This window comes from Poecilia formosa, unplaced genomic scaffold (assembly GCF_000485575.1).
Source record: "Poecilia formosa unplaced genomic scaffold, Poecilia_formosa-5.1.2 Scaffold245, whole genome shotgun sequence".
Lineage (NCBI taxonomy): Eukaryota > Metazoa > Chordata > Actinopteri > Cyprinodontiformes > Poeciliidae > Poecilia > Poecilia formosa.
The window spans coordinates 44,635-64,200 of NW_006800184.1; the positions used below are offsets into that span (position 1 = coordinate 44,635).

The window sequence follows — 19,566 nt, forward strand, 5'->3', positions numbered from 1 at the left end:
TCATGCTATGTTAGGACAGGAGACAAGATGTTTCCATCCCTGAAATTCTGATGCATAGAATCACATATCTAAGTCTAATTTATGTTACAGAGTAAACACAAATAAAACATGCTTTATCTGTGGCATTGTTTATTAAAATGGCACATTTCTGATGTATTCAAATTAAATACAATCGGTACACTTAATGATATTGTATTAGGGATTAGGTAATGCATTCAGCAACTACTTTTAAATGCCAGTACTTTTTTAACTTTTACTTAAGTACATTATTTGAGTACTTTCTCCACCACTGACGTCTTTTTAAAATATTAAAATATTTGTTCGACCGCATTTTTTTCTCCCGAGGGTCTCATCCCTGATGATCTGCCTGACCCGGGTCTTTGTGTGTAAATAAACGGTATTCATCACACTTTCAGCAGGGAATAATCCAAATATTTAAACATTTCTGACAGTGTTTAAACCAAAGTCTTTCCACAGCCAAATGCAGCGTGTCCTGTGCTGTTTTATAGTTTCCAGCAGAAACAATCAGTGACGTAAGTGAACCTGGTTTCTATCTGGTGTTTAACATGAACAACACAGAACTCAGTGCATTGAACAATATCCATAGGAAGCTTTGTGATCCTTTTGTTAACCTGTTCAAATTGAAATCCAAACAGGTGAAGTAAACAGCAATGAATAAAGCTTACAACAAAAACTCACTGGAGAAAAAGTGGAAGAAAACAAATTAAGCTGCTCTGTTCTCAGGCTGAAAAATCAATTCAACTGTTTTCCCAATCAGAGTCTGAAAAGCAGATCTCTCCTGTTGAAATGTTATCTTTAACAAAAGAAAGTACAATTCTAGCATGCATTTGTACACCATTTCAGAAAAATGATTTGATGCGTATTTTATATTGATTATAGGTGTACTTGTCAATACATTAAGAATTAATGAGGTATTTTTTCCTTATCTTCCAACATAACACTGTTTTTACTGCATGTCTTTAAAACTGGGAGACATTATTCATTTCACTACTTGGCATTTTTTAATGGGTATATATGTTTTTTAAATAGGTCGTTTTGAATTTTGGACTTGAACTTTCTGCTTTTTGTGGTGACTGCTGTTTAGTTCATACTGGGGGCTTGGTTTTCCATTTCTGTATTTTTTGTTTAAACTATTTGAAAAGAAAATCGTAAAATCATACATTTGTAAGAAAAGCAGTCGAGAAGTAAAAGACATTTCGAGAGATGACACACTTGGCCCTATCTTTATGCCAGACAAGCTAGGTTGCTTTACACAAAGCTATCTCTATCTATCTATCCATCCGTCCGTCCTGCTAATACTAGACATTCTTCTTTTTAAGATATTTGACATGTAAAACTACTCTAAAGGAACATCAAAATGTCCAGAATGATTTTTTGTTTTCATTGCAAAATACAACTTTACATTGGACCAGAATGAGATATGAACTTCTTGCAAAAAAAAAGTAACTTAATTTCAGGTACATCGTCTCAGCCTTTGTTCCTATGTCTCAAAAACATGACCAGGGTTTAGCTGCAGCTCATCCATTCAGTTTATATGTTGTTTTTTTCTCTCTGGCTGACTGTTTGAGGGCTCAGATTTGAGCTGCTTTTTATACACACAGCCGTTCTGTATGGTAGGTGAACCAACAAGACCTTGGCCTGGTCGTCTCAGTGAGGCCATGCAGGAGGACAGTGAACTGACTGTAGCCCTGGCGAATCTTTAAAGAAAAGCCTCAAAAGTTACTGCATCGTGTCACAACTGACATAAATTTGATATTTAGCAGATCCCTTAGAGTTGAAATCACTGCAGCTTTAAGGAGACATTTTTGGCTCGGGCTTAACAACGAGGAGACGCTCAGGGGTTCAGTCCACCAGAACTTAAAAAAAGAACACATCATAATAATTAATCTTACTTAAAAATAGTTAAACGACAACTTAGGCTATTTTTAAGCCAAAGTGGCTTGAAAATAGCCAACTCTGGCTTAAAAGTTGGCTATTTTTATAGTTTTGAAAGCACAGAGCATATCAGCTGGAAAGATGGAAAACAGAAAATAGGACATAGAATTAAAATTCAGTGGAATTACCTCCAATTGATACAATCAGCATGTTTAAAGGAGGCGTACACCACAGAGAGCTCAGCAGTTCAGTGCAGAGACAAACATCCACAGTTGCATCTCCTACTAAGGTCACTTTACAGTCACCAAGCAACCGGTGATGACTGCTTTTTGGCTGCAGGTAGATGCAGGAGTACAGAGAGAAAAACCAGACGTGCATGAGGAAAACATGACATTCCACACATCGAAACCTCAGCTCGCCCTAAAACCACCTTCCCTCACCCATGATGCTTCGTAAAATTATTCATGCTTCTACAACTTCTCACATTTTGTCACGACCACAAAACTTCAATGTATTCAGTGAAATCTGGTATGTTTTCACACCCAGTGGTCAGGTGGACTTAGTTCGATTGGGGACCAAAATTGCACCATTTGTAGTTCACGTTCACACTGCACAGTCAAACCGACCAAACTCTCTGAATAACCTGGTTCCGCCTTGTTTATAGTGCCGATGTGCCAGGATTCACTGATGGAAATGACACAAAAATCTGTGAAGAAGACACTGAGTGCAGCTTCATTGTTCACAAAATGTAAACGACAATGAAGTGATATCAGATTTAAGCAGCTCTAGGATTTCTCTTTTGTCTTTTATAAATAAATAAATAAATAAACAGGAGCCATTTCACCTGAAAATGTTTGGCTTGCACGCTTGTTTTAGTTGTATTTACACAGAATGCCCTGTGATTTGGTTCACTTCCTGCTTTTGGAGCGGTTTCTGATCCACTTGCCATTCACATGAATTCAAACTGCACCAGAAATAACTTCAACTGAACCGACACACAGGTTTGTAGACAGACTAAATTTTACTTTCTTTTTTTTTTTTTTGTCTGCATCAGGGTATTATTATTACGGGTTATAAAATGCTATTCCAAGCTTTTAGCATCTCACAGAAAATCAACCACCATCTGTGAAAGAGCAACAGCAACAGCAAGGAAGAGATCCCTCAAAACTTTGCTACAGCCATGAAGCAAACATACAGAGGAGGACGCACACCCATGAAACAATATATCAGGACATTAGACATGACCCCAAAACTATGAAACATGGTGGTTGGCGACATCATGCTCTGGAGAAACTTTCAGCAGGAGCAAGGAAATTGGATATGTATAGAGCTAATACAGACATGTGGCAAGATGTTCTTAGTCCATGCTGAGTGAGCTTGGGCTGGTTTTTAGATGGATATAGACTACATTTCAGTCTATAGATTATGTAAATCCGGTCCCAAGTCTCCTGAAGAAGCCCTTTTTTTGGAAAAACGCTAACACTGTTGAAACTCACGCCACTCGGAGGGAAGAAGACATGCATCGTAACCAAGCAAAGAAGGAATAATGCAGAAGTCTTTCGTCATGGATGAAGTGGAAGGTTTACAGTTCAAACTCACCATGCTGCACAAACAACTCGCCCCCTTGCATCACAGCATGATGCAAGGGGGCGTCACAGCATGATGCAACTTAATGTTGCAAAGGCAAACAAGCTCAAAAGTGCATAGGCTTCTCTCTAAGTGCACGGCGACGGAATAAAAACATTTATCTAACAGGAAAATATACGGAAACTATGGGAACTGGAGAAAGTTTACTTTCTTCCAACGGGGTGCTCTTTTCAATAATTTCCACTTATGCAGATTTATGTGAAGGTGCAGCTTTAGATCATAAGACAGTTCCATAGTTTCTAATTTTGTGGGTTTGACTGTTTTCTTATTTGGACTGTATTTTGCTACTGATTTACAACAGATCTGGTTACTAAATCTGAGTCCATATTTTCCACCTAACATTTTTCAAGAAGATGTTATTCATCTGTCAAAACAACATCTATGTCATATATGTTTCTTCAAGAGTGAGAAGAAGTCGGCACACCAGAAAAGACTCACGCCCAAACATGGAAATGCCAAGCACAAAAGCCTCGGTCAGGAAACCAGAACCTTCTTCCTGCACCACTGAACTGCCCTAAAAAAACATTAATGCATTCAAAAGACAATTCTTCTCTGCTGTTAAGATGTAGAAATGGAAGTACTTGACATAGATAGTCTACTGAAGTTGCCTTTTTGATGATGATTATGGTTTACTTTTAAAGCAGTATTCCTGTTTGTGGAAACTCTGACCGAGCACAAACATGTATTTCCAAAAAGTCTGAAGATTTCTGTATTACGTTTTATTCCCACCTTCAACGTTGTCACAACAAAATACCACAAAATAATGTGTTTACATAGTAAGTTCATTTTCCTCAATCTTAAGCAGACCAATGTTTTGCTCTACGGTACTACACCAACACTTTTAAGGTGCTCTGTTTTCTTAAAGGGAAAACGCTGAGGGTAAACATTTAGAAACTGTCCCGTCATCCAGACTGGACTCAAGATGTAACACTGAAAACATCCACAAGAAGTGGCAGAGCACATGGTGCTTCTTGAAGAAGTTTAGGTACTTCAGTCTTTGCTGCAAACATCTAAGAAAAAAGGTCAGATTTTTCAAAAAGAAAACAATCTGAATAAAATGTTAAAAAAAAACTATTTAAAGCTGAGGACAGGACACATAGGAAACCCAGGACAATGCTACGGGAGAAAAAGACATGAGATAACTAAGTGGAGAAAACCATGTAGCTTCTGGAGTCTAGACCAATAGAGAGATGAGAGTCCATTTGTGGAGTCTGGGTTTGATAGTTACCAGGACAACAGTACTCCTGACTCGTTTCCACTAGTGGCTACTCAACGCTGCTAGATTAAGCTGTACTCAGTTATAAGGGGTTTCCATTAGTAACAGTTATAGTACCCCAGCCCCTTTATTTGAAACCTTTGTCGCTTTGCTTTCAAGCATGCTGGAACTAAAGATGTGGCATCAGAAAAATGCCGGTCACTGATTGGCTAGGGGCTAGAGTCAGTGGTTGCATCAAAACGGCAAATGCCATACAAAAATTTGACCCACCACTTGTGGTGGGTCAAACTGTCTCACTGCTCACAGTCTTTTCTGGCTCTCTTCCTTGACATTGACATTGTTTGGTTGTGTTGTGTTTGTATTACGTGCAGATCACATTTAGCTACTGATGCTGGGACTGTTCATCTATCAGACAACCCCACCCAGCAGAGCTGTGAATAAAAACCACCAGAGCCCCACTGTGGGAAAAAGGACTTTGGTGACTTCACCGGGTCTAGAGTAAAATTTGGCCCAAATGGGATGATGTGCAGGGCCGTTCTTCAGGAGATGAGCTCAGGTCATTAGCTCCAGAGAAATGAATTCTTAGTGCTTCAGCATAACAATACATATTAGATCATTTTCATCCTCCTGTTGTGAGACGACTAACCTTAGTATGGAAAAAACTTGATTGGCCAGAGTTCTAACCTCAGACTGACAGAAAACAATTGGATGGAGAGCTCGTGACACAGTCCTTCATCAGTGTCTGACCTTACAAATGCTCTTCATTTGTGGATGACATTCGATGTTCTCCTAAACCTTGCAGACATGCTTCTCAGAAGAGATGAAGCTGTCAGACCTGCAGAGTGCGGGCAAATGCTTTTTGCAAAGAAGCATACGTATTTATCAACATCAACCTGAGTGTCATAAGGTGGGGTTGAAGTGGTGAGGAGAGACGCCGAGACCCAGGTTATGGTGATGATGATGATATTTAATGATGAAAATAAAACTCAGTCCAAAACAGGCAGCACGGCAGAGAGACAGGCACACAGCCAAATACCGGTAGCAACTGAACGACAGGACTTCGTGCGAGCGAACACAAACCAGGACTTAGCAGTACAACTGGCGCGACAAACGACAAAAGACACTGACTACGACAAGGACCCGACGAGGAACACGGACAACAGGAGGGTTTAAATACACACAGGGTAATCAGGGGGATACGACACACCTGGGGAGCAATCAACAGGGAGGACAGAGACTCACAGGGAACAGGACTACACAGGGAAAACAGGACTGAACACAGAAGAACTCAAAAATAAACACACAGAAACCCAGATCATGACACTGAGAGGGGACAAGCAGATCAGTATGAGGCAACGTGGTGAATCCACATTAAACTGCACTGGTATTTCATGAATTAATAACACATCTAATTATCTGGAACAGACTGAGGAAGGATTTATATATTAGCAGCAGGTATTAACTGGCCAGGCAGGGACAGAAATCATCACATCCAGTCAGCGTTCCACTGACTGACTGCATGATAATGATGATAAATGTGTGTGTGTGTGTGCGTGCGTGTGCATGTGGGTGTGTGTGTGCGCGTGTTTGTGTGTGTGCGTGTGTTTGTGTGTGTACTTGTATTTACTACTTAAAGAGCACTTTTACCCACAAGGAGAGGTTATTTGTGGAATGTAAGGACCTGTTCCTGGTTCTCGCTTTTTTTCACAGACCTGCTGCACTCTACTAGTTAGGTGTACTGATGTGAATTATATTTTGGCTAAAGGGGCATATGGAATAATTTTATAGCGTAATCAAGGAACTATGTTACCTTCTGTGCACTGGTTTATCGGTCAGCCGATTTATCTGCACCAATTTCCTCCTTTGTGAGATCGGTGAGCGGCCGATACTTACCCGTGAAGCTAATTCCTAAATGTATCTACATCAGCAAAAGTTTAAAAATCCCCCACTGTTCTCTTCTGCTCTCCCGTGAGACAGATATGACTGATAGACCCAACCACCAGATAATGTCTGCATATTAGCAGTTAGCAATAGTCTCCCCACTGTTGCTAACTCGGTGACATTTAAGACAAAATAAATAAATAAAAATGGTACCGGCAGAAATTGGAATTGGCAGGACAGGCTTTTTAAAGATTGGACAGAAAACTGCAATCAGTGCACCCCTACTTCTGTTGTGGTAAAAATGCTGCACATATCAAATGTGACATAAAAGAGATTTGACTTTGTAATTTAATGCCTTGGAATTGGCTCTCTGTCTCTTTAAAAACTCCTGCTCTTTCTGAAACTCCACCTTCAGGAAGGATTAACCTAAAGGGTTAATCGCTCCTCTATTAACCCTTTAACAACATTTTTACCAGCATTGCACTGAGAAGTAGCTCTATCATGAGCTCATCAGAAGCACAGTTCCACCACATGTTTGCTAATTGCTTCTGGCTAGTCTGAAGGATCTGAGTGGGGGAGGGCTGTTCTGTGAGGTAGAAGGTCAGAAGCGTGGACACAGAGCTGTGCCTTGAAGGTGGCATTAGGTCCAACCAGACGTTTTAAACAGCTGAATGGTTGCCAAGGGACATCAAATGATTTCTTAAACATGCATGATGAGAATCAAAACAACACTCCAGGACTATTTTTGATGAGGGAATAATATTATAACATGATGTAAGAGCTCAAAAAAATCAATTTTGCAGAATGCAGTCCTTTTAATGTTAGGAACAAATGATCAGGGTTAGGGGAAACAGTCTGTCTGGGTTGGGCATAAATGGAGTTAATAAAATAAACTGAAGTCAACACAAAGTCATCATTTTGATGAAAATACAAGGAGGTGTGTGTGTGCGTGTGCATTTGTGTGTGTGTTTGGAGTCTGTGCCTAATCTCTTTATTCTTGTTTTATAACAAGTTGCTTGTGTCTGTCTCTGTCAAATATTCATAGCGTGCTGTTGTGAAAATGGCACTTAACATACAACCGTGACGCCTGGTCAAAGCTTAAAATTATAGTAATTAACCACAGCTGAGACGCATTGCTTATTTATCTCTTATTTTGCCCCTTTTAGCTTTAGTATAAAACCAAAGCATAATAATAACTGTCAGACGTATCGTTTTATTTAGGTTGAATTTAGCTGATCCACAACAGATGACAGGAGTGCAGGAACAACTCAGGATGAGAGTGACACAGTGTCTGTTATTTTAAACACAGAATCACATGCAGTACTTTACAGATTAGAGTAGACAGACATGGACTGTCAGGTCAGAAAGAGAAGAATAAAAAAGAAGCAACATGCATGCAGTGGATGCAGATGCTGAGAAAAAAAAAGGAAAAATGTCATATTCATATCCTTTCCTAGATTCACATTCTCATCATATTAGGAACTGTGATGCAACTTTTTATATGCAGGTAACTTCAAGTGCCATCTACTGGAAGAGGCAGCCACAGCAGGCAAGACAGGAAGTGTTAAAGTGTGAGTTAAATTGACTTCTACCAGCCTCTGTTATCAGACTATATCAGCTGCACATGCTGTGTTATTTTACAGAACTTGTCTTTTAGTGTCCTCCCACTGCTTTACAGCTGATTTTGTTTCTTAATCATTCTGCATCGATACTTAATCAATTGTAATGGTGGCAGCATTTCTCCAACATTTTCTGTTAAAAAAGTCTTTTGATTCTTTTTTTTGTTTTTCTACCATTCCTTTTGTTCCACTGTTACGATATTTGATTGAAATATTATTTAACTGACATTTAATTGCATAAATTTAAAGGCGCATTTCATGTCCCTATTGAGCTATACAATATGTTATAATATTATTACTTCATCAAAAACATACCTGGAGTTTTGGCTTGATTCTTTTGTGCATGTTGAGAAATCCTTTAATTTCTATGGCAACCATTCAGCTGTTTAAAAACACTTAGGTGGATCTAGCTCCGTCTTCCTCAAGATCCCAGTTTCCAAGCTTCCCAGAGCAATCCTCCCCCATTCAGCTCCTTCAGACTAGTCAGCGGCAATCAGCAAATTACTTGTGCAAACGTGCATCTGCCGAATTCATGAGAGCTACTTCTCAGTGCAAAACTGGTAAAATATTGTTAAAGGGTTAATAGAGGAGCCATGTTAAGATGACTTCCTGAAGGCAGAGTTTCAGAGACAGCAGGAGATTTTAAAGAGACGGAGACCCAATTTAAAGGTGTTAAATTACAAAGTCAGTATTCTATGTCATATTTGATTTATACAGCATTTTTGTAACAACTGTAGATAAAATAGTTATTTGTTAATTTTACAAAAAGGCAAAATGTGCCTGGAAATTTCATAATAGTGTCCCTTTAAACCAACATATTTTATGTATGAAAATGATTCTTTGTGTATTCAGTCATGAATGTTTGTGTGAGATTTTACACAAAACTAAGACAAACAAAGCAAGAAATGTGCCCACAACAGTTCATTCCAAATAGATATTTATCTTTTCCATAATTAATAAATGCCAACTCTGGAAACGTCAGGATTTTGTTTTTAACTAAAATAGTCATCTTCCAAGTGTTGCATGTCTGCCAGCCATGAGTCTGGTTTTCAGAGGGAATTCTCGATCCGCTGCATTATTTATTTTTGCCATTTACGGTGCAGATTAAGCAGAGAAAGAATTCAAGAAGGCTGGACTATCACCCTGAGCAGAGTTCACTCTGTGCTCCTATTAATCCACAAAGGACCATCCTCCATCTTCCTCCCTCCCCTCTGCACTTTGTCTTTCCAAGCAGCTACAAGCCTAGTGAGGCACACATGTACTGTCTCACCGCTCAAAGTTACTGATTGTTGTGGAAAGAGGCTAAATGCGTAGCGCCTCTGGTGCTAAAACCATCAGGCTCAACCTCTCAGTGCATGCAAACATCAGAAACGCATGAGCTCTTACAAAATTATGTGCAAGGTATTGGCTGTCTTGGTCACTGATTCTTCTGTAGAATTAATATTTTGGAAGAGATTTTCATCTGTGAAGCGAAAATATATGCTTGTGCCTTTTCTATGTATGAATTTAATCAAAGCAACCTAGAATACAATCTTTCAGCAACGCTGCAGCTCCATTTGGTGATAATTATGATGGCATGGTGAGTAGAAGTAGAAGAACAAAGACAAGATAGAGGGAATGAGGAGATGAGGCAAACAGCAAGTTGGCACAGAGCAGCAAAAGACCCCCAAAAAACTGTGGCAGAACTTTATCTAGTCATCTCGGCAATTTTTAATCCAGCGAAGCAAAATTCAGTGTTTCTCAGCTAATCTTACACCATCAATGACAAAATAAGACATCAAAGAGATACAAAAGCAGCGGAAAAACTCCATTACAGTGTGACAGACATTTGGGTTAGAACAACCAAAAGCTGGTTATTACAGCTTAAAACTAGCGATCAGCCCTGCAATCTGAGTATAGTGATGGACTCTGACCTGAACCTTCAGAGTCATATAAAGACAGTTACAAAGTCGGCCTTCTGTCACCTGAAGACAGAAGGCCTTCAGGTGAATTATGTCTCAGTGAGATCTAGAGAAACTCATCCATGCGTTTATCTTTAGTCACATTAATTACTGCAACAGCGTCTTCACAGGTCTGTCCAACAAATCAATCCTCCAGCTGCAGCTGATCCAGAATGCTGCTGCTGATGTACTGACTAAAACCAGGAAGTTAGAGCACATAACACCAGTTTTAAAGTCCCTCCACTGGCTCCTGGAGTTCAAAGAATAGACTTTAAAATACTGTTGTTAATTTATAAACTACTGAACGGTTTAGCACCACAGTAGATTGAGGATTTACTATCTCTTGCCTTTAAATCAGTGCAATGTAAAGATGGTAGGAAGAGGAAAGAGGGTAGGAGGAGAAGCAGCTGCAGCATTTAACAGACAAAAATGTTAGACCAAGAAAAGGAGATCTGAAGACAGACATGAATCAAAAACTCATTATGTGCCACATCTGTAGCTCGGTGGCTTCTGAAGCCACCCAAAGGTCAGTGAAGCCTCCTGAATTTTTAAAGTGGAGTTCTTTATAAGCAGAATGGATTTTATAAAACATAGTAAATTTGAGATATCTTTACAAACTCCTTATATCTTAGATCTTAGTGTACTAATGTGAGCAAACCTGTTTGTTTGGTTAAAACAACTTGGGTATGATTTGTTGTTTGCAGCGTTCCTAATTTAATTTTACACAATAATTTTAAAATTTAAAATTTCATATTGTATAAGTCATTTGAAAATTCCCACCATTCCATGTACAGGACACGCAGTCCTCTGTGTTCTTAGAGAAATTCTCACTCCTCTCATGGGAGGTTTACACTCTTGCCATCTGGTTGAAAATATCGCTTCATTACATCAAGAAGAGACACAATGTACATTAATATTCATTCATCATGGCATTAAGAATGCTAATTACAAAATAACAATTAAATTACAAAAGAAATGGTTTTCAGATCTCCAACCCTAAATATGTTATTTTTAACATTAATTAAGGATTTCTTAAGTGACGTTCTATTTAAAGATTATAATAAACACCCGCAGGCTGTAACTCTAAACCAATAATTAATCAAAAAGCCAATTTCTGTTCACTATGTGAAGCTTGATGCTTAAATTCAGATTTTCTTATGCAACCGGTGTCCTGAAGAAGCCTGTTTTAGCAAAGCAATAGAATATTGTATACAAAGAGAACATTGTTTTAAATACCTTTTTATCATTACAACAAATACAAATAAATTTTAACTCCTTATCGCCCAACCTTAATTAGAAGCGAACAAAATAGCTTGATCACACCTCAGCACAGATGGATTTAACCTTAAATCCTTTTATTCACTTTAAATGAAAAAATAAAATTCATGTTTTTTTTATGTTGATGAAGTTTGAAACAATGCTGATTTATGGTACAGTTAATGTCAGATTTTAACAAAATAGACCCTATTACATAACATTGTAAATTCCTGTGCAGTCTTGTGTCCGCACACATCAGATCGCAAACTGGAATCGGACACAGCCGTGCGTAAAGCCTTCACTCCACAGTTTAACCACAAATTTCATCATCGCATTCCTCCGTCTCTCACAACACACACTCCGTCCTTTCACCGCTGGTTATTCTATAAGTTCTGATGTGTAAATATTTGCAGTGAATATCTCAGGCTCCATACTTCTCGCTGCGCAAAGACCAGAAGCTGAGACGGAAGCGCAAAAGCCCCTCTCACCCAGCAGCTGGAAGCACACACACACAGGCGCGCACACACACACCATCTCCACCCACCTGCAGCACGGTCTTCATGGTGACAGCGGAGACGATGGTGGTGCAGATCTTCTCCCCGTTGCGGGTCATTTGGCCCATGATGAAGAGCATCGGAGTGGCGAGCGCGAAGGACGCGATCCACATGGCGCTGATAAGCTTCTTAGTGCGGCTCCGGGACATGATGCTCTTCGCTTTGAACGGGTGGCAGATGGCCATGTAGCGCTCCACGCTCAGGCTGGCGATGTTGAGCGCGGTGGCGTAGGAGCAGCTGTCCCGCAGGAAGTAGTAGCCCCTGCACACGGCGTCCCCGAACACCCACGGGTGGTGGAACCAGATGAAATTGTAGAGCTCGATGGGCATAGAGAGGACGAGGATGAGCAGGTCCGACACGGCCAGGCTGGCCAGGTGGTAGTGTACGGTGCTCTGGAGGTTCTGCAGGCTCTTTTTGGTCAGCAGGGTGTACAGGGTGATGGAGTTCCCCAGAGAGCCGACGGCGAACAGAGCCACGTAGATGATGGTGACTATCACCTTGGAGTAGATGTCGGTGTTCACCTCGAGGTCTTCTTCCTCCGGTCTGGGAGCGCCCGTGTCGTTCCCAACGGGAGACAGCGACTTGTTCCCAAACAGCCGCTGCGCCAGCGCGCCAAAGCCGGCCAGGTTGCGCTCCGAGAGCGTGAAGTTTAAATCCATTCTGCTTTTAAATATGAAGCATGCAAGGATCACGATCTGTGCGCTGATCCGTGAGCTGCCGCTGCTTGAGGAAAGCCAAACCGATGCGTGGAAGTCGGAGCGCAGCTGCTTTTATATTTGGCACAGCAGGGAGGCGCGCTCGCTATTGGCGCTGCTTTGATGACGCGTGGACATTTAGTGAGAGTTTCATCTGTGAATGGGCAGATTATCAATACCTTTTGGAAAGTTGCTCACAGTGGCGGAACTAGACTTTTTAGCAAGAGGTGGCCAAAGGGGGTGACTTTTTTTGGGGGGTGGTTGGGGCTAAATACTAATGAAGAAAATATTCAGATTCTTTATGCTGGTAAGTAAAGAAATAAATATTGAGCTTTAAAGTGGATGCTGCAATTTTTTATTGTTAATTTTTAAGATGTGGGACAACAGGATTAAAAAAAAAATCACTCAGGGTCTTTGATGCCCTACTTTCAATTAATTAATTACATAGATTCAAAATATGAACACCATTATTTGAGTAATCTAGATGACAGATTAAAAACAACACATGTCTTAGTTGAGCTCATTTAGCAGCAAAGGGATTTTGGAAATTAAAATGTCTCCTCATTCATTCATCAATGGCTTTTGATTAAAAATGTGATTTCAGTTAATTAATTACAGTGCCTGCAATTAACTTGATTAAATAGTCCCACCAATTAAAAAAAAAAAAAAAAACTTGATTGAGTTTTCTTTTCAACCCAGCATTAGATTATGAAGAAGCAGAGAACAATCCCATGCATTTGAAGAAATTTCCCCTTTAAGATCTTTCTCTTCTCATCCAAAAGGATTTAATTTAATAATGCAGAAGCATTTTAATTAAGAAGGGTTTTTGTAGGGTATTCCTCTTTTCCTCTGTCACAGAAATGCAGAGAAATAATGTCAGATGACAACCGTAGAGCTCACCTCAATGCATCACAATGCGCTCAGGACTTCATTCATGGCTGGAACTCCTTTGCTAATGATCCACTCACAGCGTGCAAAGATATTATCGCTGGACGGGAAGAGAGGAAATGTTTCTCTAATGGTTACTTGGCAATAGCCAGCACCGTTCAAACCAGTGTTGCAAAGCAGCTCTGCCTCTTTACTGCCAACAAACCTAACAGAAAACAGGTTGTTTCTTCCCCGCTCTTTAGCAGCCGGCGGTGTGTCTACAGCTCTTCCCATATCGTGGATAACTACATTTCTTTTACTGGGCAGGACCCTCGCCTCTGAGCACACACTTAATCACGTTTATTGCATCCACACACAAATGGTTCTCAGCCACGGTAAGGCACCTGTTTGGGTGCTGCAGGTAACGTCTTTCGAGGGATTCTCGGCCGCTGATATTTTTCAAACTGATACATAAGAAGTCTGTCTATGAGAGCTTCTGTTTGTCACTGGGAAACACAAATACACATGATGCTGAAAAACACCTGGGACATTTTGTGGTTGAAGATTAGTAGACATTTTTGTCTCACATCTTCACAGTTGTTCAAGGTCCTTTCATTCTCCCTAAATGAAAATTATTCCAGCAGAAGAAAAAAATAAAGTATGTTTGGTCGGAAATGAAATTTAAAAGCTTACAAAAGTTTGCTCTGCTCAATGTGTTAATGCACCATTTCAGTGCAAGGTTAAAAACAATGTGGATTTTAAAGAATGACTGCTGGGGTATGATATGAGATGAAAGTTTTTTTTTTTTTTTTTATTTAATTGAGTTGAGGAATTCTGTTTTAATTTTTATTTATATAACTGTCTATGAGGAAACACTGCAAATGCAAAGTGAAAAATTATTACTTTATATCAAATTGAAATTTTATGTACATCTAATTTTTTTCTGAGGCTGCTGGGGAAAAGGCTATTCCTTCAAGGCTATTCCTTGCCTTGCAGTGTATGGTGGTGTGGGTGGTAATACACACACAATAAATCACATTTAATGAAGCATAAAGTCTTTTCGAGCGTGTGATGTGTTTGTTTTACTTGTATTACACTCCCATTTTAATGTGTGTTTACTGAGATGAAGGGTGTAATGTGGACAATCTGCTGCTGCATCAGGACAAGAGAAAGTTTTTGTTGTAACCTCAGTCTACAGATGCCCTTTGTGAACAAATACGTATGAGTTGAATATGAAGTCGGCTGAAAATGATAATCAGAAAGTATAGGTCAGGCTGTGCTGCTGCTGGAGCATCTCCGAGAGTTTAACCTGCTCATCTGAGGGAATAGTCATCAGAGCAGACAGTTTCTGTATTGTCTAAACTTATCCCCCTGTGAAAGCGTAAACCCAAATTTTGAAAATTTCCAACAAACTGGGTGGAATCAAGAGGTGGAGAGGCACGGCCAAGTTTGGGGATGAGCGGGAGGGCTAAGAGCGGCTGGAGGAAAGAGGCACTTATAAACTTTATCGTTATATTTTGTGACTTTTCAAGACACCTCTAAAGACTTAATATATATATATATATATATATATATATATATATATCAAGCAACTTTCCTCTGTTATGCTGGAGACTTAGTAATATTTTGTGTTTCAGCATTGATTGAGAATAAAAACAAAAGGAAGCACTCAACTACTGCTATAGGAAATTTTTGTATGCATCTCTCTTTAGAAACAACAAACTGTGGCATTTAAAAAAGATGTGGGGACCAAAGCTGCCTGTTGTGTATGAGCTCTGGGGACGTCAATTACACAGCATGCGCTAGACAATGGAACGGACTTAGGTTTTTAAGTATGCATATATAATTGCATACCTTTGTGCAAAAACAATTATGCTGCCCACAACTTACATCCGAAACCAAACATCTATGCATAGGAACTACTCTTGATCGAACTTACCGAAATACCAGGCTTAGCGTTTTACACAAAAATGAGGCAAATTTCATCTCAGAATGTAACGTTGTGCACCACTGGGAGTATTTCTAATCAAGAGTAGATGGAAAAAAAAAAAAGTCATGCAACTGTGGCATTTAAAGAGGCAAACTCTTATCAGATCCTAAATTGGTTTAATTGCCAGCATTGACTCTGTTGCTTTTTAAATGGAAATGTTTATAATTGAATCAGAGGAAATGATATCTGTTGGTATTCATTATGCACAGAACAGCAGGAAGCAACGGTGAGCTAGTCTAAAGCCTGGTGACCTCTGCCTTATGCAAATGTTGGGGAAATTGGCACAAGAACTAATATTTTTGATGATTCAGAGAGGAAGATAAAACACTGATACACTGCTGCTTTTGGATGTTCTGTCAGAATCCAATAATCACCAAAGAGCATTATGGGTAGTTCTGCCCATGAGCCTGATTTAGACAGGCTCATGACTGAGACACCCTCAATGAGTCATGACTGAGGGCATCTAGTCATAACTAGATAATTATTCATGACACATTTAGTTTGAAAAACTGGTAAGTAATGTAAAAATTGAGCAACTTTAGATTTACAAATTTCTTTTTTTTATCTTGCTTCGCATCTCCACAAAATTGCTATAGGAGAGGCTAAAACGGCTTAAGCCGCCATGACGCATGAAGCTGAAATTGGCTGCAATAAATAAGTAACAGTCCTTGTGTGTTTCTGTGGGGAAATATTGAAATGCTTTATTGGCAGTTACTGTCAAACATGGCCCACTAATATGATTTGTAGCCATCTGTAGGCAAGAAAAATTCTGTTTCATTTGAGAAAACTACTTCCACTTTGATTGCCCTCAAACAGGATGGACACCAGCAATTGGTGAATGACAATCTGATCTGGCGAATTGTTGAGGTCCTAATCCAGACAGTTGAGTTGCATTTCAATAGTAACAGAAGAAAAGGGTGGTAGAGGCTGGAAATCGTTGCTTTGCTTTCTGCTTTGCTGTTGCCGATCAAGTAAAAAAACAAAACAAACAAAAAAAACAAAAAAAAAACAAGTGTGAGATCAAAATATGGTTTATAGGTTTCAGCTCAGGATTCAATACTGTCTCCCCCAGGATACTTATTGGCAAGCTGATCTCACTGGGCTTCTGCTTTTGTACCACACTGCGCAACTACATGTTGATCTTCCTCACTAACACACGTTTCCATCACAGTTGTTGTCTAAGGCTGAACACAGAATCCCCTCAGGACTGGGCACCTCCTGTTCTCTTTGCACGCCCCTGGGTTCAGACATACAGAGGAAAATATTGTGAAGCTTCGTGAGACACCAAAACCATGTGACTGAGACTAACAAAGGGATGAGACTGTTTGGAGGAAATCAGGAAGCTCAGAGTACCAGTTGTACTGCAGATAGAGCTGCTGCTATGAAGCCAAAGAGAACAAAATATCACTTTGATTTTTATAAGAAGGGCTAAAATTAGTCTAGTAAACCGAGGTAAGTACCTGAAATAATCTCTCAGCTAATGTTTGCTATAATTGTAATCTAAGTTAGGGCTTTTTCAAACCTCGGTTTGATAGACTCGGTTCGGTCTGGGGACCAAAATTGCAACGTTTGCTACAGTTTCAGCTGCTGATGTTCACTTTTACACTGAAATGTGTCAAACAAACCAAACCCTCTGAGCAACCTATTTACCTCCTCACCTGTGGTGGCGCTGCACCAAGAGCCACTGAAGGAAACAACAGGAAAATTTTTGAGCACAACTTCCTTCTTCACAGTGACATCAGACTTTAGTGGTTGTAGAATTTCTCTTTTGTCTTTGGCAAATGTGCCAAACACTCTTCAACAACGGGCTCAGCACAAGTCATTTCTCCAACTAGTGGTAGACAAACGTGTTTGTTTTGGTTGTATTTTCCCAGAATGCCCTGCACTTGAACAGCTCTGCATAGTCAAGCCAAACTGTCGAAATTGATTCTCAGAATCAGAATCTGGTTTATCAGTCAGAGCAGGAACAATAGTTTTGAGGGGCAAATGTCCAAGGACGTGGACTGAACATGCTGGGCCCTTTGGCCTGCTTCCTGATTTTGGAGCGGTCTCCGTTCCACTTGGCATCCTCATATGCATTCAAACCACAACAAAGTTCACTTCATCTGAACCAAGCCTTAGTGTGCATCCACATCAGGCCCTGTTTAGTCTGCTTTAATTGAACTCTAGGACATTTGTCTAGAAAGTCCAGTTCGTTTGAGGAGAAGTGAATGCGTATTCAAACTCTGATGCAGTTGCTGTCACTACATGTTATCTGCTTGATAGTAGATGGCAACATGCCATCTACTTGATAGCATGTTATAGGAATGTTATAGGAATATCACATCAAAAATTGGCAATGACACTCAAAATAGTGTTGCAGTTGTAGCACAAAGCTGCATAGCTGAAATGCAGAAACTGGATTTCCAGAGTTTGTCTGTCCTGTTTAGTCCTCTGTTTCACCCTTGCCATTTCTATCAAATTGGAGAAATTCAGCAGTACAGAACAGCAGAAAAAGACAGTTTTCTAAACAAGCATATAATCCCAATGTTGTATATAAAGAAATGCATTATTTTTGCCCACCCAGGTTCATTTGTGCCATTTAACACCTAAGCTACTACATAGGAACCGTTGGCTTTCTCTCTCTTTCATCTGTCACCAACATCCCTGCTTTCTGTCGCTTGTTTGTGGTGGAGTTTATGAAATGCATTTATTGCGAATGATTTCAGTATTGCTGCAGCTGATAACTTGTGTGTCTCATGCCAAGAAGTAAAGTATCCCCCACATATCAGGGAGATTCATCTTTTCCGTCAACGTTAAAAGATTGCTCTGCTGGCTGGACATCTGCAGCAGAAAACAAATCACATATCTTACTTTGAAGTATTTCTATTCTTTGAAGTTTTCACTCTTAGATTAAGACTTCTCTGCTGAGAGCATGTGAAGAGCTCCTTCCTGTTGTTTACTGAAGCCTGCGCATGATGTCTCTGTTCTCAGAAAGATACTTAGTCAACAAAATCGTGTTGTCGTGTCTGTTGTGCTGCGAAAGTCCAGCTTAACATGAAACCTAAATACTTTTTGGGGAAAATATTTCATGATACCTCCAGTGTTACCTGCTACATGTTCACAATTACACCTTCATCTAGAGTTTGGAGTTTAAAGGTATGTAAACAAAGCTATTGCCACCTTGAATCTGCCAGGTGTAGCTGTTCCCACTGGCACAACTGATGAATATATGGGTAGTACCAGCTTAGGATCTCGATTGAACCGGCTTGGTTGGAGAAAAGGGAACACAACATAAACTAATTTGAGTTGACAGACAGAGAGGTTAACTGTTAACATCATTGGAAAGGTTTTATAAACTGATTTTGGTTGAAGAGCTAAATTAGCTTGGTAGAGCTAATTTAACTTGTACCCATGTTTACATGTGGATGCAAACATTGGCACATCCACATTAATAAATTCCATGATATTATAGACTTTAAAGTGAAGTCTTCATTTATTATTCAGCAAAAAAGTAAAAGGGGAAGCAGAGTAATAATTTTTACAATCAATGCTATTGATAGGTTTCAAAGTGGTGCAGTTGGTGGCACTAGTTGCATTTCCATCACTAATGTACACAAATCTATTTTCCACTAAAGCTGAAAAAAAAACACAATTTCACAATTGTGGTGTTTCCAATAAATAAGACATTAAATTGAAATCACACATGAATAAGCTTGTTCACACCATGAGTCACTAAAAATCATGGCAGTGATGTATACATGAGCTGCGTTTTACAGAAATTGTTGTGATTTTACAGAAGAGCTATGGATTCGAATGACACACAACTTTCAATGAACTGTGTGATGCTTTGAGAGCGCTGGTGGAGCCAGCTGCACATTGAAAATAACAAAAACAAGCCGTCATCCTCATACCACTTCCTGTCATCTTTTTTGTGGTTTTTGCCAGTAGTAACATCCACCTGTTGATCTTGTGACTTGTGTGATGAGAAAACACTGTTCCCATTGCAGTTTTGCGAAATACAT

General features: G+C 39.7%; 1 protein-coding gene and 2 long non-coding RNA genes across 3 annotated transcripts in view; 1 reads left to right on the forward strand and 2 right to left on the reverse strand.

Annotated features, from left to right (window-relative positions):
* Window positions 1–12,834, reverse strand: part of LOC103150242 (neurotensin receptor type 1) — a 40,074-nt gene extending 27,240 nt beyond the window's left edge. The window contains exon 1 of the mRNA XM_007569777.2: window positions 12,001–12,834. Coding sequence (XP_007569839.1) covers window positions 12,001–12,669 — 669 coding nt within the window. The 5' untranslated portion in view covers window positions 12,670–12,834. The remainder of the gene's footprint in view (window positions 1–12,000) is intronic.
* Window positions 12,835–13,250: 416 nt separating this feature from the next.
* LOC107838373 (uncharacterized) overlaps window positions 13,251–19,566 on the reverse strand; it is a 12,472-nt gene continuing 6,156 nt past the window's right edge. The window contains exons 2-3 of the long non-coding RNA XR_001664428.1: window positions 15,493–15,496; window positions 13,251–13,262 (exon numbers count right to left, since the gene is read on the reverse strand). This is a non-coding gene — a long non-coding RNA (uncharacterized LOC107838373). The remainder of the gene's footprint in view (window positions 13,263–15,492; window positions 15,497–19,566) is intronic.
* Window positions 17,962–19,566, forward strand: part of LOC107838372 (uncharacterized) — an 11,880-nt gene continuing 10,275 nt past the window's right edge. The window contains exon 1 of the long non-coding RNA XR_001664427.1: window positions 17,962–17,976. This is a non-coding gene — a long non-coding RNA (uncharacterized LOC107838372). The remainder of the gene's footprint in view (window positions 17,977–19,566) is intronic.